The sequence below is a fragment of the Halichoeres trimaculatus genome, unplaced genomic scaffold (genome assembly GCF_033239565.1).
Source record: "Halichoeres trimaculatus isolate MK-OKI-2021-1 unplaced genomic scaffold, fHalTri1.1 fHalTri1_scaffold_6, whole genome shotgun sequence".
In the NCBI taxonomy this organism is placed as follows: domain Eukaryota; kingdom Metazoa; phylum Chordata; class Actinopteri; order Labriformes; family Labridae; genus Halichoeres; species Halichoeres trimaculatus.
In genome coordinates, this window is record NW_027437184.1 from 14,130,360 (window position 1) to 14,156,691 (window position 26,332).

At 39.7% G+C, this 26,332-nt stretch overlaps 1 protein-coding gene across 12 annotated transcripts in view; it reads left to right on the top strand.

The window, feature by feature from the left end:
- The window catches only part of LOC141791451 (RNA-binding protein Musashi homolog 2), a 311,762-nt gene that overhangs the window by 145,538 nt on the left and 139,892 nt on the right, over positions 1-26,332 (top strand). For all 12 annotated transcript variants that reach the window (XM_074671944.1, XM_074671945.1, XM_074671943.1 and 9 more), the window contains exon 7: positions 25,593-25,641. In XM_074671944.1, the coding sequence (XP_074528045.1) occupies positions 25,593-25,641 (49 nt within the window). The remainder of the gene's footprint in view (positions 1-25,592; positions 25,642-26,332) is intronic.

Here is a 26,332-nt window from a genome sequence, read left to right on the forward strand (position 1 = left end):
GATAGCCAGTTAGAAAGGCATTAGTGTTAACTGTTCATGCCTGTAAGTCACATAAGTAGATGTCAAGATGTTAATTTGGGTAAATGCTAATGACAAAGTGGGATGTTTGATTTTTGTTAATTTTTTTTTTTTTAATCATAAAATGCCAATGGCAGCAGGACAACTAGTTGATCAAGCTGGTCATGAATAGTTTTATTGACATATGCAGGTCAAGACTGCTGATCAAATTTTGGTTTTCAGGTGTAGCTTACTCACCCAATTAATGGCTGCTTTCATAATGCTGTAGCCAGCTATGTATCAGATATAATTTAAAGTAGTTAGTGCTTTTAATATGTGTTTATAAGTGTATCTGACTAAATCATCTAAAACTGTTAAGTGGAAATGTAAAAAAAACGAAAAATGAAGCCATGTGGTTATTCAGCGATCAGCAGATGATGGGGGGGCATACGTCTCAGCCTGCCAACAGACACAAGGCCAAACTGCCAAATCACTCTTAAAAGGAGGCCTGAGCAAAGGGGCTTATCTCAATGTGTTGGTCTTTCTCTGCTCCAGCACGTCCAGCCATATGTACACAGAGGCCGGGGCACGATCTCATACGTCTTTCTTTGTCTGTATTTGTCTTGCTGTCTTTATTGTGCTCCCTCTGCTCTCTTTCTTCCTTTCTGTTCCATCACTCCTCTGCCCCTCTGCTCTTCTGTTACCTTACATTTCTATTGTGCACCCACAACAGCTCTGTCATCTCCTTAGAAATCACCTCTTGTTCTTGACAATTTCAAGATGACATGTCGATGTTTAAAATGTTACGATTAGCCAACATTGTTTGAGCTTTCCTTTGAGAAAAGCTTCTTAGAGGGGCAGCAGATAACGCCATGCCGAATGTTTATCTGCTACTATTTCAATCCTTCTTTGTGTTGTGACAAAAGAGACGATACCAGGAGAAGAGGGCAAGGTGATCCTATCCTGCTATATTCATTTGAAGTTTAAACCTGTGGTATTGTTTGTTGACGTGGAATGGAAATATGTGCACTGAACCGGACATACCCACCCAATTGTACTACATACTAGGGTTATATATTTTTTTTATTTCTGTTCAATCAGAGTCCTTGTGAATCCTCTTAAATAATCAAATGCATTCTGCTGGGTTCAGTAGTCATGTTGTTGGGAGGGTTCTTGAATAGATCTGGCTGCAAGTTGTGCTTGCATCAGCTTGAAGCGCCATAGCATTAGCATAACCAGAGAAAACAGGAGATATTTTGAAAAGATATCAAACCTTTGAGAGACTGCAGGCCTGTTTCAGTCCTTGAAGACTTGATCTTGATTCAAGAAAGAAGGGGTTTTTTTAGTCATTGAGTTGAGCAAAACTACATGCTTACAGGTTGGAAGAAACACCCTGAAACATGTTCTTTGTCCTTTCTTGTGGCTTGACATGAATATTGCACTAGGGGTATTTTATCCATCTTACTCCAAAAGGTTGAGAACAAGTTTACAAAAGCATTTTCTTTTCACTGAGTTATACAGTTTACTTTATAAGTGAAATTTTCAAGTGAGACATTTCTGAACTGTTTTTCTTTATTAACAACTCTTCTTAGTAGACTTTTATAAAAAAAAAAATAATAATAAAAATAAATAAATAAACAGATGGAACACAGCAAGCATAAGCAATCAGAAGTCATTGCAGTGATCCAGTGTACCTGAAACTTCTACTTCTCACCTCATGTGTTATTGTCATGAATGTTGGCCTTTATCTTAAAGATTTATTGTGTTTTTTGCTGGTTTAAAGTCTTCTCCATTTACAGTAAGATAACCTTTGTGTAATTAATGCCCTCTTTAGAGAACATTCACAGTAAAAAGGACATGCTCTACCAGCACAGTGAGGTGTAAGTTGACCTGAAGCAGCGAGGAAGTCAAATGTGTCATGACACTTGGGGGAAGGGGCATATTTGTGAAACGTTTGACCAACAAAACTGTGAGTTTGCAAGTGAGGGCTTTCATGGAGCCAAGAAGCTCAGACAGGTGTGCATGAAGGTATGAGACCAGCCTGGCAAACACTCCTATGAACGTTGCATGCATTTCCCTGGTCTTATTGAAATCTGTGTACTTAAATGGCTGTTGAGCCGGTAGATATTGTGAAGACCTGCATTGTTTCTGTGTTTGGCACTAGCAGATTCTGCAGATGTTTAATAGGATGGAGATAATGGGAATGTTAGCCTATCTCCATTGGAAAAAAGCTGAGATCTTCTCTTATGGGTAATCTCTTCTTACTTGTTTTGTTTAAGGTCAGAGTGTGTTTCCTGCATTTGTATATGTCCAAATGACCTGGGCAAGGAGAGGAATGCCATACTCCAACCCATTCAGGTGTCAGGACTACCTGAGAGTTTTTTTGTATGCCATCCTTAACGAGTTAAAACATGCAATGAACAATGTTTGCAGCTTGTGGCAGAAAAACATTTGTGAACCATTTTTATTGTCATGTCCTTGATCATTCTACACTTAGGAAAACGACCAAAAGCATGGATAAGAAAAGATATACTTTGATGCATCCGCTCATTTACTTTTAGGACTAGACAACAAGAACAGAAAACAGAAATTTACGCGCATCCTGTCCAACTAATGCAGCACCTGTCCCCAAGATGGAAAGTACACACATACTCAGGAGTGTGACAAGAGGAAGAGTGCCTGGCTCTGCACGTTTGGTTCAAAAATAGCAACCCTTAGTCATCTGAGCTCTATGAATTTGTAAATACAAGATGCACACTGGTCTGTCACACTCAGCACATTCTGATGTTGTTGTGTTTTTCCATTATGGCAGCTTTCGTGAGATCTTGTTACCAGCTCCTTTGATGATTTCTCAAAACTCAACTTACTTTAGAGCTACTTACAAGTTGTGTGGGAATAAGAGAAATTAAGACATTTTTTTCTTTCTGCATTTTTGAAATTAAACTCCAACCACTTAAGCTTAAGTGTTACACTGATAGAAAACATGACTGACGTTGCTTCCTATTTACTTGCATTTTATTTTCTTGAGTAAAGTGCTGAACAAGAAATGGATATGTGAGCTGCAAGCTTGATCAGAGGGTTTTTGAAATAGAAGTGGAGTACCTCCTAAACACGTACTCACTGCAACAACAAAACTTTCAGTCATCTGCAGTATCTTTGTAATGACTGAACTGAATTTGTGAAAGTAGTCTGAGTCACACAGAGATCTCACAGCTAGCTGGAATTGGGAGGATTCATGAGAACTGCTAATGAGCCACTTAGCTTTTAGCTTTTAGCCAAAGTACCCTCTGACACAAGTAGATCAGAGTGTAATGAAAAGAGCACAAAATAATGGAAGGGGTTTAGACCAAGGGGCTTATTTTGTCTTTAAAGCTTTGCTACCTGACTCAGTTTCTCCCTTAAACATGAAAAACTATGAACTGTTTAACCACTAAAAAGGAAACCTTGAGTTATTGGCCCAATCTCAATCTCCATAATGAAGCCTGAGCACTGAGCCTGCATGGACTTTGATGACTGGAGTTGTGCAGTGAACAAGTGCGTGGGCAGGTGAGGGTTTGAGGGGGAGTAAAATTGAAGGTTGGAGACACTTTCATGACATCTTCTGTTGCCTGTGTGTATTTGTGGCTTGTCTTGCATTAAAAATGTGCCATAAGTGAGAAAAGCAACTGATGTTAATCCTTGAAAAATATTCAACTTAAAGCAAGGCTAACTCTCCAAAGTTGATGCCACACACAGGAAAACCATCTGCAATGGCTTGAACGATCCTCATCAGGAGAATTGAGCTTCAGAAAAGATGCATCTTGAAGAATTTGTGTGGAAATCAAAACCAACATCAGAAACACTCTGCAAATAAGAAAACCTGCTGCAAAAAGCTGAAACAACAGATGCACATAAAATGCACTCAAAATAGAGAAACAATGTGCTACATAAATTGTGCATTATTAGAACACAACAATAAAGCTGTATCACCTAGTGCCCCCTAGAGGCCTGGAGCACTTAAATTTTCAGGTGCTGGTGTTTTTGTTTTTCCGCATTTGCACAGCATCGCTGCATTAATTTTGAGCACATTTGATGCAAGTGCATTTCTTTCTTATTTGAAGCATTTTTCTGACGACATTTTCACATCGTCTTAAAGACAACAACATTGTCACTTCAAAATAATCTAGTTTGAAGTTTCTTTTTGCTTTATATTCCAAACTTGAATTTATCAACATATCTTTCCATTTATTCGGAGGGGTTGGCAGCTGTATCCATGACATCACGAAGTTTGCAATGTCTTTGGGCGGAGTGCTTCAGGAAATTCAAATCAATCTGAGGTTTAGATGTGGAAATTGGGCTTAGTTATTTTTTTTTTAAACCACATACCGATCCAAGTTCAAGTTAAAATGAGGGAAATAAAGAAAATGTTGACTTGAGATGGGGAACCTTGATACTTTGTCTTTCCACCAATAAGTAATGTACAAATGTGTTCATAGTCATGACAAAAGGTTGCCTGAATCTCTGTACTTGATAGGAATTGACATTTATTGTTACAGTTTGAGTCAAAATTTTGGAGGGGCTTAAAGACAAGCTAAATAAGACCTAGAGTTAGAGTTGAGCCTGTACGGATAAGCATGATCCAAGGCTTTGTAAATGTATGCTAACGGGATGAATTTGGCCGTTTTGCATGTGACAGTCTATTCAAGTGTCTTTACTTTGCATGCATGTGCGCACGCTTGTGTATTTGTTTGTGTGTTTCCCTGTTTTGCGTGTGTGCATGCTCCCACAGGGGGAAACAGGCTGTGTGGGGTGTTATCTGCTTCTACAGAGGGTGACAGCTAATCACCAACCCTGACAAACACAGGGAGAGAGGCGAGGGAGGGGGGAAGGGAGAGAGTGAGAGAGAGGGAGGAAGAGATGATGAACTAGGGGGGGGGAGACGAAGGGGACGGCGCTGGGCAGGGGGATTGGCATTTGAATTCCACCGAGTAACTGCAGAGCGCTCTGGATCCTGTCATCACAACCTCTGTACAGGTATGGTCCTGAGCAGGAGAACCGGGCTTCCTCACACCTCAGATGCTTAGAACGAATAAACCCTCATCAGTATCAGTACACACCAAGATAGGAGGCCGCTGAGAAAACATTGCGACAACTCTTGATGAGTTGAATAAATCTTTGTGTTTGCAGAATCTGTCAACAGCAGCTTTGATCTCCTACCTGCAGCTCGTAAACTCCACAGCCTCACTGCAGCAGAATATCTTCACTTGCTGCCTTTATTGCAGAGGGAGACACCTCTCAAGCAGTACCTTGTCAGGTGTAGAGACATCAGCACTAACAGTCTTTGCAAACTCTGCCATTAATCGTGGAAAGTCTATGCTAAATGCATTTCTAGAAGGTTTTGCCTTACAGATGGGCTGATGCATGCTGAGTTAGCGTGAGCTGCCGCCGTCGCCTGTTGACACAGAGATCAGAGGGCTGTGAGCGATGGAGAGATGCTGTCGTGAGATGGCGACAGGCAGGCTGCAAAGGGAGGGAGGAAGACAGGCTAGACAAGATGAGGCTTCACTTTGGTTTTCAAGGAAGAATTTTGGGGTGATGCATTCCCCATAGTGCCTGTCATTTGTAGATGTCTAATACACACAAAGCAACAGACGTTTGATAAACACTTATTAAAAATGTAATGGTGCTGCTGACTCACTTATCCACGTATTGTTTGCCGTTATAAACTGCAGATCTGTGTTTAAAGCATATAAAGGCACTCATTACTACTATCTTTCAGTCATGTTGGTACAGTACCAACCCATCACATGAAAACAGTGATACTGTCCAAACTGGTAGTATGCATCATTCAGTGAATCATGCTCATAAAGATGTAATCATCAGTGTCAATCAGCACTGTTATTCTGGCAACAGGGATGTGTCAATTCATTCATAATATTAGCATTTGCATTAAGTCGCACATGAGGGAAACACATTACCAGCTAATAGGTAGTAGCCTTTAAGTAGAATATAAGTCAGGATATTTTTTTGCTCCATTTTACAAATGCATGATATTGGATTTTTGCGATCATTTGCCAGTATTTTTGAAATTTCTTTATTTTACTCCTTCTTGCGTCACCTGTTCTTCACAAGCAATGGAAGTAGCTATTTTGCTGTCTGTTTCCATCACATTAGAATACTAATTTGTATACAATATGTACTGGAAGAAATTTTCACATCTGCATACAACAATAATTGACTTTCTGAGTTTTTATGTGTCAATAACAATATTAATAAGCAATAGTAATGTACATACCTGCTCCCTGATAATAGAATTGAGAGGGCAGCAGACCACCACTGCAGGCATCACACTACAAAAAAGTAAAACTAACAATGTTCTTTTTTTTTCTTCTTAAGTCCTGTAAATAATGTCTTACTAGACTTAATTTATGCCACTTTCAACCAACAAGTCCAGGAAATATGATATTTTAGGATATGAGCAGCCATAAATAAAGCCTGGGTTGCTTGTAATGAAGTGGAAAAAATCTGTTTATTAAATAAGACAATTCAGTTTCTATAAATGAGGATATCATCTCAGTTTAATAACTTAAAAACTACGTTTTTTTTCAATTCTATTTTCTTAACACAAGCAATTCAGACTTGAAGTATCATGAAATAAGACTTTTCCCTGCACTACCAGGTGAATCTTGCTTAAGGGGCCGTTTACATGACAACGGTTTTAGGGTGAAACCTAAAAGTCTTGTTGCGTTTCAGCGTTTCAACACAGTTATAGCGCCGACTACAGGCCTGGCATGCTTACTACAGCGTTTTCAGTCCCTCTGCATTTCCGTATCAAAGCAGTTTTTTTTTTTTTTTTACTGTGTTTTTTGCATTTTCAGATGAAACGTTGTGTAAACAGGGCCTAAGACAAGTCTTTAAGGAATTGTTTTTACTGTATATGTGGGTGGCATAATATATACAAAAAAGCTTTGTTTTGGCTTTTTTGCAGTTTGGCATTAATACCTTAGAGTTAATGTGGACATCCACTTAATACACCCATCAGAGGTATGTATCATAATTCATCCAACAAACTACGATTGATCATTTGCAGATGTGTAGCTCCACAGCACGTTTACCAACAGTATCACCTAACAACTTGTGTTTGGCCAACTTCTGCCAAAGAATTCCTACCTGGTTAAAACATTTACTGAGTCAGTCTCATATTTCATCATGTGTTCAGTTATCGTTTTTACATGTTTGTTAATATACCACCAAACCGACAGAAGTTACCTCAATCAAATGGTTGTAGGTGTGCCCTGGTTAGCGGTCTTTAGCAAACAGAACATCTTTACAAGCAAACAAACTAACAGCAGGGGATCCTTTGTTCACATTTGACAATAATGACCAAAAGATGCTTGTTCTGTTTGAGAAATAAGGGGATACATTTTTTTGGCAATATTTCCATGAGTTTAAGTAAAATAAGACAGAAAAAATTGTAACTTTTTGATTTCATTCAATTAAAAACTTCTCTATCAAGACAGTTTTGTTAGCCTTTTGAATTCGTGAAATTTTTCCTTCTTAGGCCATATTTAGCCCTGGATACTATTCATAATATTTAAGCATCATTGCCATGGAATGGATGCTGTGTGATGCTGGGATGTTTTTGGTGAAATTTTAATGGACTTGAATGATGGCTCAGTTGGATTACAAAGCAGGACTAGGTTACAGATTATTTCCTGGTGGTCTGTCAGGCTCTGGACTCCCTACCTCGGCCAATGTGAGTGGCAATATTTGGACCAACTGGCGGCTGTCTGGGTAGCAGTGATGGGTGTCACACTGAGGGTGGGCCTCCATACAAGGAGACCCTCATCTGCTCACAGTGTCACACCTCTCACTGCTTTGCTCTCTCTATCTGACCCTGTCACCACGGTGGAGAGTGACAGATGCAGGCAGAGAAGAAGCTGCGCGAGAGACAGGGAGGGGGCGGCCTATCCTTTTAGATACAGGCATAGCTGAAATCCTTGCTAAATACAATCAAAGATAGCTGTCAGATGCTTTTATCCAGCACACTGCTTCAGAGCACACAAATGGCACTATCAGTGAAGGAGTCAAAGGTCCACAGCGGTGCCAGAATCGAGGTTGTCATTCACGTCTTTAAGCATACAGGAGGAGTGCCTGCAGTCTGTTTAAGAGTCATAGCTTACTATCAACACGCAGATCAGATTAGCAATTAGCTGGCTATATGTTATGACTAATGTATTTTTTACACAACACTTTAATCAGGTCGAGTTTCCTTCAGCTTTGTCTTGCAGGGGGGTTCTCAGGGAGCAGCGAGTGCAAACAGAGATCATTGTGTTTATGTGTCTTACCCACAGATGGCCCGTGGTGGTCTGGTCCGGTGTGGGTGACCGCAGAGCATCTGTGTTTGAGTGTGTGCGAGTCCACATCTGTGTACTTGTGTTGTGTCGGGTGCTAATGACAGTTGGCATTTGGCCACTATCAGTGGATCGTTAATTAGTATTGAGAGGTTTGGGGGAGAAGCACAGATTCCCCTCTATCTCACAAACAGATGTGTGTTTGATCTGCTAACCCAGTGCTTGCACACACACACACACACACACACACATGCTTGGTAAATGCGTACACGTATTGTTCATCCATAGCAGCTCTCTGGCATATGGAAATGTCTATAAGCACTTTGCTCTCAGCATAGTGATATTGACAACGATGGATCTAACCAGAGAAAAACTTCAGAAAACATGGATCACAGTGAAGCCCGTTGAAAGCCTGCCAACGCAGAATTATAAAGACGTAAGTGACAATGCCAATATACACCAATGATAAGCAGAGAGACACCAATTACACCAAAGGAGCTATAATGACTCTCTGCTCAGCTTTTAAACACCATAGAGGAATTATTGTTTTATAAGTTTTGAAAATGTTTAGACAAACTATGACTGTGAAATTTTTATCTGCATGCTGTTTTGTTACTTATCAAGCAGGTGGTTGTGCAAGTTCAAATCTCTACAGGGGGGAGATAGACCCTGACTCAAGGCAGTTCTAATCAGCATAAAATCCAACTTACCATCTTCAATCCCACTTATTGCCTGGCTACCAACTAAAGAAAAAGACAAGTGAACATGAAATTTTATTTTAAAGACGACTCAGTTGATTTCTTAAGCCAGCCTGAGGCTGAGACTTCAAATAGTCTTTTTGCCACAGTGTCGACAGGCACAAGTGAAATGTGTTGGGTCTTTTCCACTAATTGGATAATGTTACATGTTTTGATTTTGTACTTTTACCCATGTCCTCATTGAAATGGCAGAGGTAGGTTTTATTGCCTTAACTGCAGCCAGACAGCAGGAGGTGACGACGTCCACTCACCTATCTTGTTGATTTTTCCCAATGGGTAGTATTTATTTCTTTTAATCCAGAATTGTCTAATCTCCAAAATCCATCCATCTCATAGTGATACTTTTTTAATTTTTCTTTTGTATTTGTAAAAAACAACATTTAGACTTCCAAATACTAGTCTGTAAACATTCACAACTTGTAGCTTGGTAATGCTGTCATAAATGAACAGACCATGTGATCTATCAAAAACAGCAGTCTTAGCTTTTGCAACACCGAGGTCTGTTTGCAGTTGCATGTAAAAAAAAAAAAAAAAAGAACAAAGAAAAAAAGAAGTGGTACTTTTATGATGACGGTTATTTCATATGTGGTTTCACATTTAGATCCATTTTTTTATGGATAAAAAAAAAACAGAAAGAAGCTTTCCACATTTACATGTCTTTAGTAAATACAGAACAAACGCACACACTTTAAGGGACCAGATATCTCTGAATGCCTCAAGTCAGAATGTTTCTGTTTATTTCTTGAGATCAACCTTTAACAAAACTCTACACACACACACACACACACACACACACACACACACACACACACACACACACACACACACACACACACACACACACACACACACACACATGCACAAACGCCCGAGTCAAACATTATTATAGCTCTCACTAATGTCACAGCATTTGTCTATTCACTTAATTGTAGCATAGTTGTCCTGATGGAATTGCTCCGTGACCTTTAGTATTTTTATTTCTTCAGCCCTTATATTTGCTAAGTGATGGTATTCTGGCTGATTAGTGCACCCTCCGTCCCCGTAGACACAGACACACACACACACACACACTATTACAAAACTCAATGTATTCACTCCCAGAACCCCCTCTCCCATTGTTCTGCTTTATAACACTGGGAAAGGAGCATCAGTCAAGTATATTAGCTGGATCCTATTACTGTCACCAGATTGCCTCTCTGAGCCATCTTAAAGAGCCCCCAGACAAAACTTCCTGTCATGTTAATCCAAGCTTTAATAAATAGAGGGATGTGTTACCATATTCAAATGGGGGCTCCCGTATTTGTGCTGACAAAGAGAGACGGGCTATCACCGAATGACAGATGAAAGTGTTTTGCATGAAAAGGAGGAGGGAAAAAAAAGTTTTTATCTGTGCTCATTCTCTCCCATTCTGCAGAGAAATGTCAAATTATTGAATTGGCCTTTTAAAAAAGCTTAAGCCTAATCTAAGTAAAACAGTGCAGGTATTAGGAACGGTGGCCATTGTGAGTAAAATGAATGCTATTCAAGTGCAGCTAGCATCTCATTCCATCCCTCGTGTTCACCTATTGATACCAAAGAATAAAAACACACTTGGTCTCCTGAGAGAGGTTTATTTTCGTGGACCTGTAAGCATGCTGTTAATAAGACTTTTATTAAATCAAAATTTCTAGATGGTTATTCAGAGGTGCTACCAGCTGTGGTTGGAGCTTAGAAATTTACAAAGGTGCAGCAGGAGCCCTTTGCATCCTCAAGTGCTCTCATCACCAACAAAGAGAGCTGGAAACAACCAGCCAAATTCAAGGCCGTCTGTTTGAGTCTCGTGTGGAAAAGAGCAAAGACAGGGACCGACATGCTCTCTTTCACTCTGGGTTAATATCTGGCGTAGTCGTTCCCTGACTCTGAAGAAATAACCCTTGTCTGTATATTTTACCAGGCAGTGCTGAGGCTTCCCATTTCATTAAAGGCTGATTGAATCTGAACATGTTTGTTCGTCCCCGCCGCCACTGTGCCGCCGTGTGACTGAAATGATCTGTATTTGCTGAGGCAGCACGGGCTTCCCGTTTCTAAGATTCACTCAGTATTATTAGCAGCTGCTGCTTTAAAATCACTGGATTGGATGGAGGTAACATTTTCAAAACCACATCACCAACATTTGTAACACATTGCTGAGCAACAGTATTTGAAACCTGCAAGTAGGATGAATGGTGAAAACTTTATGCATGCAAAATCCCTGATCATTATCAGCTTGTATAACATTTTTGATTATCCCTTCAAAAGTATTATTAGAAACATTTTACTAGATTTTAGAAACTGAACACACTCTGCCAAAATGAAATTGTTGATTGTTATTGTCACACTAATAATCGACCTAAAATCATCAGGTTCTTTTCATCCAATCATTGAGCATTTTGACTTGCTGATACCTGATAGAATATTTTGGACTGATTCGAAGTTCCATATGAAACAATAAAAGACACTTGAATGGATGTAGAGTGAGGCAATAGATTCTACACCAAGGCCTGTATTCACAAAACTTCTCATAGTCCTCTCAGAGAGCTCCTAACATTGCCTAAAAATTATAGAGATAATCTTAACTCAAGAGTGATTCATGAAGTTTCCGGGTGCAACTCTGGGAAAGAAGGGGACAGAAACTTTTATCTTAGTGAGAAGGTGTGGTTAACCCCATTTCTAGGTGTGATGCAGTCTTTTAGAAGCTGCGGTTGGTTGTTGCAAAAAGGGGAAAAGACAAATACAAAGCACTCTGTACTCATAGTAATGACTGGATAGTAAAATCAACCATGTACCTCTGACTGTAACAAGAAATGTGTAATTATGACGTTAATTTTATGTCATTATGATGAAACTTCTGGCATAGCTTCAAAATGATTGAACATACCTTATTGAAATGCTGATTATATTGATTTGCTTATTGTTATGTTCACTGTCCATTCTAGATTATTTTATTGCTTAATGTGTTCAGTATTAATGATGAACACAAACTAAGCTGTCAGCAGTTTCTGTGATTGCTGGTGTCCCTATAAAAACAGTATGATTTGGCAGAATGACCAAATTAACGAATAAATGAATAACAAAAGAACTAGAAAAGTTGCACTTCATTGCAGCAAATACATTGAAATGTTGACACTAAATTCAACATATAAAAATGTGACATTAAATGCGCAAAAGAAGTGTTGGACTGCCAAAATGCAGAACATGTGAAATTAAAACAGCTAAACAGTCAATAACACAAACTCTGATACTATGTCATGTCTCACAAGAGCAAGGCTGGAGCCACACATATCAGTACAAAACTTTTTAGCATGCTTACCAGCTCCAACTGTGTGTTCACCTCATGAATATTCAATTAGCCATGTGCTGTTACACAAATGGCAGCTCATCAACTTTTGTCCTCATACACACATCACATGTGCTGTGATGTGAGAGCAAGTGCATCTGACTGGCTGCCCAGCCCCTCCTCCTCCCAGTCTCTGCTTCATGTGCTTTATTTGTGTGCGTACATGTGCGTGTGTGTAAGCTGTTGTTGTTTATGAAACTAAGTGAGGTCCTGGATTTTGCAAGGTGGTTACGCAAAAACCTTGTTGGCTCTGAAAAATCTGACAATGCAGTGAGTAGCACAGGGCTCTGATGAACCCATTGATGTATTTTTATGCCTGTAGTGTTAAAAATTAGCATGCTACAGCGAATTAAAAACAGAGTACAGAGAGAAGAATTATGTCCTTGAAGGCAGACTTTTTACATTGTAGCAGATGGGGAGATTTTCTGCACTCCTGTCAGTCTGAAGCTCTCTGAGTGAAAATTGTCCCTCTAATGAGTTAGCAATAGGTTTTGTGTAAAAGAGAAGGGCCGTAGTTACGTTTTGATATATAAATCGTGTTGGTAGAAATAAGTATGAGAATGTTTTAGGTGTTTTTTCAAAACATTTTAAGTGGAATTTGTGACTGAGTTTCACTCTATGTGGTCATGTGATCCACTCATCTTTTGTGAGAAAGCTTTAGTCTTTCTATTGCCTAAACAGTGATATCTCAAAAGCTGTAGAAGATAGCAGAAAGCTGAAAACATGAAAAAAAAAATGCAGAAAGAAGTGGGAACATTTTGATGCAAGAATGAAGCCTGTTGGTGGAACTATGCAGAAACTGTAGTCTCAAAATTGCAACAGTCTTGGGTGGAGGTGCGTAAAAATCAGCCATTGAATTCCATGTAAAAAAAAAAAAATTTTTACAAAATACCTTTTACCGTAAAAAGTATTAGTACGAACTGATAAAACTACAAGCACACTTCTCTTGCATATGCTCTATAACTCAACTCTTTTTTTCTGTGAAAATCTGTGCAATTTTAAAGGCTGTGATAGGTCCCAAGAAAAATACAGAAGAATAAGAAGAGGAAGAAGTGGAAAAATAATAAAAGTAGGATAACAATATGTTGATGCTGTGTCAGCATTTCAACATAACTAGAAAGCCCAACTGGACACAGAGCAGGGCCTGCTGTTGGCACAGCTCATGGAGGACAATAATAGAGATGGCTATTAAGAGGGACATTGGGTCCTGGGATCGCTGGTACGTGCTGCAATCCCAAGCAAGAGCGGCGATTGCAGCACACAAGCTAAGTTATTTTCAAACAGTGTTGTAGGCCACCATTTAGGCTGAGGCTGCTGACATTACTTACTTTGATATTAATAATTGTATGGATGTTATAGAATTTTATATGCTCATTTACTGGACTGTTTAGGAGGTGGAACAGCAGCTAAACATCTGTCGCAGGTGGCAGACACTGATTAGCAAAAAGTCTGACACCATCCGCTCTAAGGCTTCTTAAAAGTTCTCCTTCCTCCTCCTAACAGTTTTTCACCTCAAGAGCTCTTTTAAGGCCTTGGACGCTTTTTGATTAACTGTAATCTTACCAAGGGAAAATTTTGAAAAATCATAAAGTTTGAGGAATTCTAAGCTTTTTCTAAGATTGATGTCACCAAGCGCTACTTTTCACCTTAGGATTCTTTGTGAATACAGGCCCTGGTTTTTAATTAAAAACTTTAGTCGCTAGTGGTATTTAGGGAATATGAGACACAGATGACTGATGTATGACGATGCATATTAAAACGGCAAGACATCTTCAGAAGTAGAGTACCTAACCTTATATCAACTCCTCTAGTGTTGTCCTTTTTTGTCCTCTGCAGCCTCCTCAAATGTCTAAGCCATTTGCTCATTTAAACAAACCTCCGCCAAGACTTCCCTCTTACTCTCTGAATCATGTGTTCACACAGCCTCCCCAAACATTTCATAGTACCCTCTGACCTTTTTCTGTCCTCCAGTCATCGCTGCTCAGAGCTTTATTTACACTAACAAGAAGGAGGAAGAAGGGGTGGATGATGTAAAACCTGTTTCTTGTGTGTAAGTGTTTGTGTGAATGTGGGTGTGTGCGTGTGCACGCTGCAAGAGAAATCTGATTGGTTTTCCAGGAGGAAGGACATCATTTTAAATAAGTCCTCAATGTTAAACTGTTTGCTCTAGGGCTTAGGGATTGCTCACCTCTCCAAATACTATTTTAGCTTGAAAGCACAATATTTCCCAGCCTGAGTTCTCACATGGGAAAAAGGAGGGAGGGAGGGAGGGCTCTGGTGCAGCAGTTTTCATGGAGGTGGCTTGCAGGCATACTCCATCCTGACAGAATGAGGAGGCACTCTGCACGAGTGTGGCGGAGAGGAAAGGGGGCCTATTAATAAAATGACTCCATAATGGGTAGTTCCCTGCAGCTTGGCAAAGGAAGACAGGCGGATTGATGGACGAGGCTGAGGCCTACTTCCTCAAGCAGACCCAGTTCAACTGTGTGGACATGCTACTGTGGGGCCAATCACGAGGCCTGATCCCATAACACACTGAAGTCCAATTCATACAGGAAGGAAGAGGCTTGTAAACTATTTCCTGTTTGGTGTTAAAGGGTCGAGTGGAACAAGAAATAGCTCACACAGCACTGAGCCTTGTCAACAGCTCTCTTGAGAGGCCATTAAAGCTGAAGGAAATGTTGAGGCTTACATTATAGTAAACCCCAGACCTAATTGATTGATGGCCCATAGGTCAGAGGAGACTTTTTTAAGACCTAAACCCACTTTTTTAATAATTTACAACAAGGGAGTAAAATAAAATGCCAATAAATAAAACTGTTAATATGTATATAAGTAGTCAACTGTATAATCCAATCATAGAAAATCAAAGAAAATAATTCTTCACTTCCCCTTGTTTGTTTTGATTCCACGTTTGATAAATCAATCAAAAATGTCTATACCACGTACGGCTCAGCCTCAGTGGCCTCCTCAGCCCGCACATCATTGACATTTTGTTGAAGTTGTGAAACCCAGCAATGCTGTATCTTCACTTGAAATGTTGACTCAATCTATTTTTTGATAAAAAATTACAAGAGGTGGAGTTGGAACAGGCCTTCTAGCCTCCTGGTACTAGCCACACCAACCTATCATGTCTGATATTGCAATTTCTGTATCGAGACCAAAAAAGTAAAAGTCTATCTATCTATCTATCTATCTATCTATCTATCTATCTATCTATCTATCTATCTATCTATCTATCTATCTATCTATCTATCTATCTATCTTTATATCTTTATATCTATCTATCTATCTATCTATCTATCTTTATATCTATCTATCTATCATTATCTAAAGTTCATGAACAGACTTTGTTCAAACTCTTGTGGCAGACAGTGGGTGTGGAAGATGAATCTCAGCTTCATTTTAATCTCACTTCAGAGTAAGAAAAACTTGGGGTAAACAATTCTCTCTAAGTGACGATATCAGGTTTTTATGACGCATAAGTGGCTGTATACTTTATTGTGGAGCAGACTTATGGCTGTATTATCCATAGACGCAGGTTTTTGAGAGAAAAGGGAGAATAAATGTGAAGATTTTTTAACTGCTTTTGTCTTGTGGCTGAGCTAGAGATGTGCTAATAAAATATTGTTTTGCCACAACAATGTTGTGCTCTGGCCTAACAATACAGCCTCCTCCTGAAGGCATCACTCCATCATCCTTTCATTACATTCCTTTGTAACAGTACATTGATTAGAGTGGCCTCAGCATGACTGCCTCTTTAATTGTGTATTTGCCGATCCGAGAGCCGCACAGAGCGCGGTGGTGGGATCTGCACTAACCATTTCAACGACGCTCCGAGGCATTCGCTGACACACAAAGTTCATCGTTAGAATATACAACAGCGTGTATCACCATGGCGACCTCCTTGGATGCTGCGCAGGGGACCTCATAAATATGTAATCCTGACAGATTTGAGGAATTGTCTTCCTCAAGTGTTCCTCTCAAGCCATTTTGTTAATGTCAACATGAAGGAAAGTCGCTGGAATAAGTGTTGACATTCAGCCCATGGTGTGTATCATTAATAATTACATACACAAGAATTCCTGTCAGATGAGAGCTGGAAAACACTTGAATCTCCTTTTCTGCCGCTCATTTTTCAGTAATTAGGTGTAAGAAATAATTGTGTGCGTGAACTCTGATACAGTGAAACCTCATTCATAGTCTAATCACATACAATGAATGTCATTCCTCTAATATGGGACTGTCCATTGGTAATTGAAATGTTTCATTGCTGTGGCACCCTTGTTTCTTCTCCTACTACCACAAACTGTCAAAAAATGTGTCAATTCAATCAGTTTATGGAAATCAATATTATTAAAAAACAAAACTTCAAACTCCTATTTATTTCTTCAATGTATTTGCAGATCTATAAGAGCACATGTGATTTTATTATAAATAGAGATAAGAATGGTAAGTCAGGAGAGGTCAGGAAGCCACTGGGCATATACAAGAAGTCATTGCCGTTATTGAATCTAAAAAAGGAGAAGTTACAGTTAAAAAAAACTCTATCAAAAGAAAAGAAAGGGAAAAAAGAATCTAAAAAACTTAATGATATTAAAGTTGATTTAATGTGATGACAGTTTTGATTTTTAAATTTCAGCCTTCAGCTTTGATAGAAAGCAAAGAAAATAGAAAATCACACATTCTGTGTGAGGGGGAAAAATAGATTACTCATAATAGAGAGGGTGTGATTTAGATTTAACATAGCAGGTTTGGCCTTTGAAATAAAAAAAAAGCCTGTCCATCTAGTCCCACATTTAAGAACAGTGTCCCTTTTGCCCTCGCATGTAATTGCAAGAGCTTATGGGGAGCGAAAATTTTGCCCTCTGCTCCTCGTTAAACCTCCACTTGTAAAAGCGCTCGAGCGTGCATGCAGCACATTGCGGCTCGACGTTCCCAGACAATGATATAGATTTCCTCTACAAAAGAACAATCGAAAGGGTTGTCACAAATTTGTCCATTGTCACTGGGTCGCTATCATTTCTCCACTAATTGCCATCATTGTAATAGAATATTAGATGCTCTGTATAGCAGAGAGTGTGTTGATGAAGGGGAAGTGCTGGCTGAGTTTTTTCCTTGACCTGTATCTGTCGTAATGGTAGTGATAATGATGATAATGTGATACTTCATTGATCCCTTAAGGGTTTTTCTATACTGCTGTTGCCCCTTCCAAAGACAGGCAGGCAGCTGTAGAAGTTCAGACACAGCCTGCTGCTCCTTGAGGTGGCAGGAAAAAGTCTGTTCCTCAGAGGCTCTTAAGAATAACTGATGCTTGCCAAGAAGGGGGCTCAAACTGGGTCCTCCAGTCAGGAAGTGGTCTCTCTATTCGGTGTGTGAGTTCACTGTAGACCCTACAGTGTCGAGTTTACTGGGACAAAAGTGGTTTGCCTTTATCCACTGTGACTCTTCAGGAGCTATATTTTGGTAGAAAGTCATACCTGTTACAAGGCTGAAATTCATTTTTTATATATATTTTTGGAAAATATGTCCATTTTTGTCCAGTAAGTTTCAATGTTATTGAATTATTATAGTTTTGAGTTTTAACATCAGTCCATTTCCATATCTGGCAGACTTCCACACACACCAGCCTTGCAATCCCATTAAGTTTACATCTTTGTGGTGGCACTTTTCTGTATCACGCTGAAGTGACATCTTAAAGGAGGAAACTATCAAGAGGGTAATAAATGTAATGATAATCAACATTTGATATTCTGCTACTTGATCTTAGCATTACCCTGTCCAAGAAATGTGTTGTTAAAGATGTACTCTGGTGTAAAAGACAATTTTGATTTAAAAGCCTTGACTAAAGTGACAGCCAATAATTACAAGGGAATTTGACTCGACTATCATCATCGCAGTGACAAAAAGTAATAATGCTGGTAATGGCTTAATCCAGTCACACACTACAGAACTTATAGATCTTAACTGATTTTAAAATTGTGGGAGACCAAACACAGCAGGACAATTCAGACTGATTTTAAATATGGTAATTTTTGGGTCGCACACAATAAACAATACCGTGGGACCATTAGACACTTAACATTTGGGGTACTGAGTCCATAGTTTTGAGACAGAAGCTTGCATAATTGAACATGAGTACATAAGTTGAGCAAATGAGGTCATCAGTGTTGTCAGCCAGCCACCATGGCATGTGTCTCAGTAACAAAAACAAGGAGAAAAAAAAAGAACTATAATACCACCAGCTTGTCTTCTTTTATCAGGAGTCCACTAAGCTCTGGGTGTAGTTTGTTTTCATTCTTTGTGATGCTCATAAGCTGTAACATCTTATATATGATACTTCCCAGTCTGTTAATCTCATTGGTGATCATAGGTATTCTGTCAGAGGCGGTCTGACCAGGAATCCAAATCAGGGAGGCCCCAGTTGGGAGCATCAGAATAGTTCTACTTACCCCACACACTTGAGGATTATTCAGCAGTTAAATGATTACGACAAGCTTTGAATCAGGTCATGCCTCCAAACACTTGAGGGTGGATGATATAAGGATGAAACTAAATTTAATTTTGCCATGCCTGAAATTCTCAACTACTATCAAGGCTATATTCATTGAAACAAACATTGAATCAACCAGACATAAAAATAAAATGTTCTGTTCCCCCACCCTATTACTCTTTAGTTGCCAATCAGAAAGAGCAATCTTTGAAATTCAGTTCGAGCCAGGATTGCCAAGTTGATGTTGGGGAACTGAGCTTTCCAAGCTGGTTGTTAAAGATCCACGTTAGCCCTTAGAGAGCTTAACTTAACCAAACTATGCTGGTTCACTCAGGAGGATTTTTCAGGTGTACTTAACATGCCTGAAGTCACTCGGTGTCAGGTATTTACGAGGATTTCTTTAATCAGAGTTAACTTTATACTTACAAAAAGTCATGTAAGCTTTTCCAGATGATCCTCTCACCTGGTGAAACCCTGCTGAGAGCACAGACTGTTCAGTGTTTGCAGTGTGAGCACAAATCCCAGCCACCCTCAAGCTAATGCAGAAATTGACTTGGAGAAAAGAAAAAAGAAATTGTCTGATAACTACAAGCACACAGAGTGCGATTTTTTCCACTCGGATAACGGAATGGACTTAAGTGGGAAGGAAACCTCTGTGTTTGTAACATGAGCAGTACAAAGCCCTGCAGGGTGCTGCACTAAAACAAGAGCCCAAAGCCTGAACACAAGGAAAGGGACATTCAGTCCCAGGTCACTTTCTGTGGCTTAGGTCTCTCCTTTGGCATCAGATATGATCTATATCAGTGTCACCCCCAAATTGGTGGAAAGCTCCTTTGGTAGCCTTCAGCCATGAGCTGAATGTAAATGTGCGTTTGACACCTCTAAATCGCTGTCATAATTCATTTCCAGAGCTCTTAAATCTCTCCCTGTCACCTGGCACCTCTGCTGTTTTCCTGTCCAAAAACAGAGCACATTAGCCTTTATTGATGCCTTTGTCCTTTGATACATAATTCATCATTCAGCCACCTTTCTTTTCTTTTTTTTTTTTTGAATTATCATGTTTTTTTTCAAAGCTTGTTCAAACATATGGATTAATTCAGACAAAGAGGTTACACTTTGTGAGCGGCTAAGTCCCATTCTTTATGACAGGAAGTGGTTAAGCCTTTCTGTCTCAGGGTGTAAGACCAGGGTGATAGAGAGCTTCACCTGGCTGTCAAGCTCGTGGACCATTTGTAGCGTTCCTCTTGAATCTGTTGACATCTTTTAAGGTTTTCTCCAGATGTATTAAAATCTTTGCACTCAAATCAAGAATCACAAGAGGCTCAGACGCACACTCATCTTTGATACTTACAGAACGTGGACCAAAAATGGATAAAAAAGTGCACTTGTGTTTAACAACTACCTTCTGAGCTTTGAACTGAAGTAAAACTTTGGGTAAGCAAACATTTCACATACCAAATAGGCTCTTGTCGGTTCGTTCTTGTTTTGAAGAGAAGGTTATTTAGTTCAGATGTGTTTGCTGCTGGTTTAGTTAAAGAGCTCCTCGTCCCGACTGTCTCTCAGCAACCTTCTCTTTTTTTAAGTGATCATGGACTGTTCCAGAGCATACACTGCGCTGAAATGGACTTTTGCTCTTTTCTTCATTGTCACAAAAGGCCAGGCACTTCACTGGAGTTCCCATTCCCCTTTTACATAGTGATAAGACAGCCATTATCCTTTGAACCTTTCTTTTCAGCGAGCCAGGAGAAAAGGAAGAGTGAAAGAGGAGGAGGAGGAGGAGGACAGAGAAAGATTTCTTCCCTGAGGTGAGCCCGGCCTCACCTCTGTGTGGCGGGCTTTTTTGTGAGCAGTGAAGAGGTCCTTAACCTTCTATCAGATGGAGGCACACAGTTGTGTTCTGCTTGAATAACTACATTGAAAAGCCCTGAAGCACGGGAGATGGTTCTATAGACTCTGCAAGTGGCAGAGAGAGAGAGACTAAGAGAGAGATAGATAGAGAGAGAGGAGAGAGTGTATTGTATGACCTGCTAGAGTGTGACTCTCACATCATGTGCACATTCTTTTTAAAGTGCCCATCAGTGCTTCACAGTGAATCTGTGTTCTTTGTTGTACAGGTCTCACTGACAGGATGGTCCTCCTCTAATAATGTCACAACAACACAGTTCACACATTCATATAATACACTTCCTTTAATAGGGCTCACTTCGTTTTACACAGTAACAGCCTCTCTGCTTCCAGGCTGTAAATGGCTGTACAGCAGCAGCGCTATCAATATCACAGCACACATATTTGAATGTCATGTTGCATGAAGGGCTCGTGCTGCTTGATGGCTCAGGATACTGCAGGCTGTTATTAGGGTTCAAACCACTTAGATTTCATGTGGGTTTCATTTGTTTACATAGATAGCAAAACATTTGCATTTATTTTTGCTCCCCAAAGGAACCCTGGATGTACTCGACCACCCGGGTACAGCTTTGGGTTAATTGTTTTATTAAAGCTCCTCAAGGGGATATATATGTGGTAGCAAAAATAGATTTGAATGAATACTATTGCCTCTACATGACCTACCTAGAAAAACAATATCATCAGAAACAAAACTGATTTCCTGTGTTGTATTTTTTAAGGCTTATAGCCACTTCCAACAGGAAGTCATAATCATCTGTCAGTAAAAACGCAGCAGGATCAGATTTTTAATCAGAAAACATTAAGAACCCATACAGAGGGCAAGTGCAGCAAAGAAAATTTGTGGTCTTGCTAAGTCTACAGGGGGACACAAAATCTATAAAAATCAAAAGTTTCTCCTTGGAGCTTTCAACTTAATCTAAAAGATCATGATTTTGAGTCGTTCATTGTTTTTTTGGAAACAAGTTGTCAACATGTTTAATTCTGCTTTAAAACTGGCTCTAATGAGAGTTACTTGACTTTTGGGACCAACCTCTAGTGGACACCCAAATTACTGCAATTTTTCACTTTGGCATTTACCCTTTTTTTTCCTTTTTCTTTTCTTTTTTGTGCTGAGAAAGAGCTTTACTTAAAGGGTCAATTGAGCTTGACTTAAGGACAGATCACCAAAGCTACAACAGCAGCAAAGATGGTAGCAATACCGTCAATGAAAAACAGCTGACAACAACTGAAATAATACAAAACAAACAAAATAAAACAAAAAACATCTATGATTAATTATAACTCTATATGTTGGTTTTATTTGGCTAGGGAAAAAGGGTTAACAAAGTTTTACATTTATGAAAAATAAAATTAGCTCATGTATGTCTGATGTCGCTGTAGTTTTGTTGTAATTAAGAGGAAAAATCTCAAACATGCCCTGCGATTGACTGGTGACCAATCCAGGGTGTACCCGGCCTCTTGCAGACAGCTGGGAAAGACTCCAGCCCCATGTGACTCTGAACAGGATAAGCAGTATGGAAAATGAATGAATGAATAAATGAATAAAGGCTTTTTATTATTATTATTTTTTTTTTTAATTTTGATTCAGAGTTTTATCCCACCATTAAATCACAGAGCACATTTTTATAATTAGTATTTTTATTGATTATTTTCCCAAAGAGACTTTTGTTGATTATTTTTCAAAGAGGGGTGTCCTTGCACAACTTATGGTTGACTGGTTCACAGAGAAGTAACTCTATTGGCAGTTTCTCTGATATTAAATTATGTGGTCAAATACTATAAACTCCTGCCCCCCATGTCAATGATCACAGGCCGTCAGCCAAGCTTGTCAAATTAAAAACCTACCTTACTTGGAAAACATACTTCTCCATCTTTTTCTTCAAACTTGCAGAAATGCAACGGTATACTTTACCTTCTTCGATTTGGTGCAAAATAAACCTCATGTTTTAAAATAGTGACTGTCCTTCATTGAGTAAGTTGCAATGTGTTTATAAGCACAGTAAAATCACAGCTACAGGTTACAGTAATTTCACTTCTTCTTACTTTGTTGTGATTTCCTTTAGATCACCTGACCGTACAGAGATGTGAACCTGACACTATTTTTATAGAACTGTTGCTGCAGGTGATCATGTTTGCTGGCACCTGTTTGTTTGCACATTGTTATACACATTTTCCAGAACACACTTATTACCCTGCACATGTTTCAGAGCTGAGTAAAATTTAAAAGCGTATCTGTTGATGTGACTTTATCCACAGAGGAGTTTGTTCAGATAAATTGATAACTTTATTACTAGCGATGCAGCAGCACCAAAAGTGTTGCAGTAGGAAGTGTTTACTTATACTACAGAACATCAGTCTCAAACCTTACATACACTACTTTCATCCCCTTTCTGTATGAATTTCAGCAGCTTTTTATCCACAGTATAAATGAAAAAGTTTCTGCAGTGTTAACCATACAAAGGATTCCTAGCCAGAGTTATTGCAACACACACAGTTCACCCTTTCTAATAGATTTGTCCTCCTGACTGAACAAAACTGCTGCTTACATTTCTGCTACCACTTTGAGAGAAAGAATTCCCACACAGGGTCTGATAATAACTCAGTTTAAGGTGCTCGGTTATGTTCCAATAAAAAAATCTAGATGACCTTTGAACTCTGGAATTGAAACAACCTAAAGGTTCTGTTATCCACCATCCAGGGCTGGCCAAGATAAGACTAGAAAGACCTGCTTCTCTTACAGTCCCCAAAGCTGCAGAGTGAAGGTTTAAAGTTCATCCAAAAAATGATTTATTTACAGGGAAATATTTTAGTTACATGGGTGAATCAAGACTGACAGGTGGCACTAGCTGTAAGCAAAGAAGGCCAAAGGCCCATCTCTTGTTAGGTAGACTAAACCCAGCATTTCTAATATGGCAACTGTCAGTGTTAGGCTTCAAAACTCCTCTTCAGAAACAGATGGGTGACATCATGGAGACTACGTCCATGTGTTATATTGTGTGTATGCCTGGATTTGGTGCATACCTATTTAAGCTAGATCAGAGGGACAACAAACACACAGACAAAGCCAACCCAGACACTTGGGGGTTAAAATAAACACATAAAATCTTCCAACCACTGTTGGAACAGTTGTTTGAGTTAGCAAGTCAAAACAAATGAGGAAAGTATTCAAACTGTGTCTTTAAAACCTCAGATTTTGTTTTGTTAAAGAAGAAAACATTTCAAAACGGTTCAAGATAAGAAATATGAGCAAAGTATTTCCACCACTCCAGGTGTATTTTTGTTATTTTTGAGATAATCTGATTTTATCAAAGTACAAAGGTTTGGTTAATAAAGTTGTTGACACAAGGCCACAATGTTGGTATTTTTGATTATTGTGATGTGGTATTACCTAGCTCAACTTCCTTTGAATCTATGCAACTGAGGGGTTTTGGGTTTACATGATATGCCCTTGCTTTTGGTTGATTTTAAATCAAAGGGCAGATTGGATTTGCCCCTCTGATAGTAACTCGATCATGTTGAATAAAATCACCACCTGATGATGGAATAAAGGAAGTCTGAGCTTCAGCAGCCCTACTCTCCAAAAGTTTGAATGCAGGTCTTTCCTTTTTATTGGTTATTTTATTTAGATAACTCTTTCCAGCCAAATTTGGCAATTTGGAAGTATTTCAGGGAGGTGCAAATAAAGTGCTGGTAGCCGCATGTGGCCCCTGAGCCGTGCAGTGAGTAACCGGGCTGTACAAGCTGTGCCAACGTCTTGTGTGCCAAATGTGTGGCAAGAGGGTGGCACGAACAGTTTGCCAGAGCTAGTCTGCCTGGCTGCCAGGCTCTTCTCTTTATCCAATCAGAAGGTTCGGCTCGAGTGAGACCCCTATTCTTGTCTCATCCTCCATCTCTTCCCTGAGCTTTGTCACCCTCCCCTGAAAGACACAGGCGCACGCTTGTGTGCACATCTTTTCCCCGTGAACAGAACCAAGCCGCATCGGTACACGGTTACACTCACCTAGAGAGCACAACCAGGGAGGGAATGGTGCAGAATGTTCTCTATTTGCTGCTCTCTTCTCCTTTGTTTTTTTTTCTTTTCTTTTATATTCTCTCTCCAGACTAAATGAGCATGCCTCGGTCGGGTTTTTAAGCATTTCTTCAGAGTTATAGAGAGCAGAGTATGCCTAGAGAGCTGGGTTTTGGGGGCTGTGTGAGGTAAAAACGTTGTCTGCCTGTGTGTGGCTTTATTGGACATGATGAGGGATGATATTATAGTGGATGCTGCTGCCGCTGCGGCTGCGAGATGAGGAAGCATCCCATTTGTCTAGCACTCGCTTAGTGTAATGTGTCTATCTGTCACTCTCCCCAAGACCGGACATAGGTGTTTATCAAAATAAACATATTGTCTGCACGCTTCTTCATTTCTTTCACCGCTCGTCATTGAAGTTAATTTCCCAGCTTGTTCCGGCTCTTCCTTTTTTCACTCTTTCACATCTTTGCAGGAAAATGAGATCCCTTAAATTCCTGTATCATCCAAAAATTACGAGCCGCAGACAGAAAAGGAAATTGTAACCTGACACTAATCCTGTGACCGCACACTGATTATGAAGGAGAGAGGTGCTTAGAAAGAAATAAGTGCAGAATATATATTCTAAGAGTAATTACTGAGAGCAGAATGAGATGTGATTCAATGGGGGAAAGAGGGTGACGCGAGCTACTTGCCAAAGAGATTAAGCTAATGTCGCTACTTTTCTTCTTGTGTCTTCCAGGTTGATGATGCCATGCTTATGTTTGATAAGACTACTAACAGACATAGAGGTAAGTGCACCAAAGCTGCTTCTCTCTTTCCTCACTTTTTTTTTCTCTCCCAGAAAGGTGAGAAAATAGTAATTTTATGTCCTTTTCCCCATGAGATAACACAGAACAGTTCCAATCTTTCGTGATATTAGGTGTGCCGTCTGTTCAACAATGGGAGCGTGTCAAAGTAATCAATAAGCTGGTACGGTGTTTAGAATGTTTGGATGCTGTGTGTGTGAGTGTGTGAGTGTGTGTGTGTCAATGCGGGTGTAGGTGCTTCAGAAGGGGTGCTTAAAGGGTGTAAAGATTGCGAGATGGTGGGTGCTGTGCAGTCAGATAACAGCATCAGATAAGGCCCAGGAGAAGCACTGACTTTTATCGCTATCTCTCATCGGGCTTCTTATCTTTTCGATGAGGGGACGTTTCTCTCTCAAGCAGAGGACTTTCCAAAGACAGGTTTCCCCCCCTGCACCACATTGCGGCATGTAGGTGTGTTTTAAAGCCAAGATTTAACCAGAAGTAAGCACATATAGGCCTGTCACTTCCCCTGAGCCCTTCACATCGGCTGTTATTGGCTATGAATCCTCACGTAGGTGCGTTAGAGCAACTTTTAGGAGACAGACTGTCCCCGGCTGTGTGCGTGTGTGTATCACTGTGAGGAGTCGACAGGCACTGACAGGTATTTCCACAAGAAATAGGAGCAGATACCTCT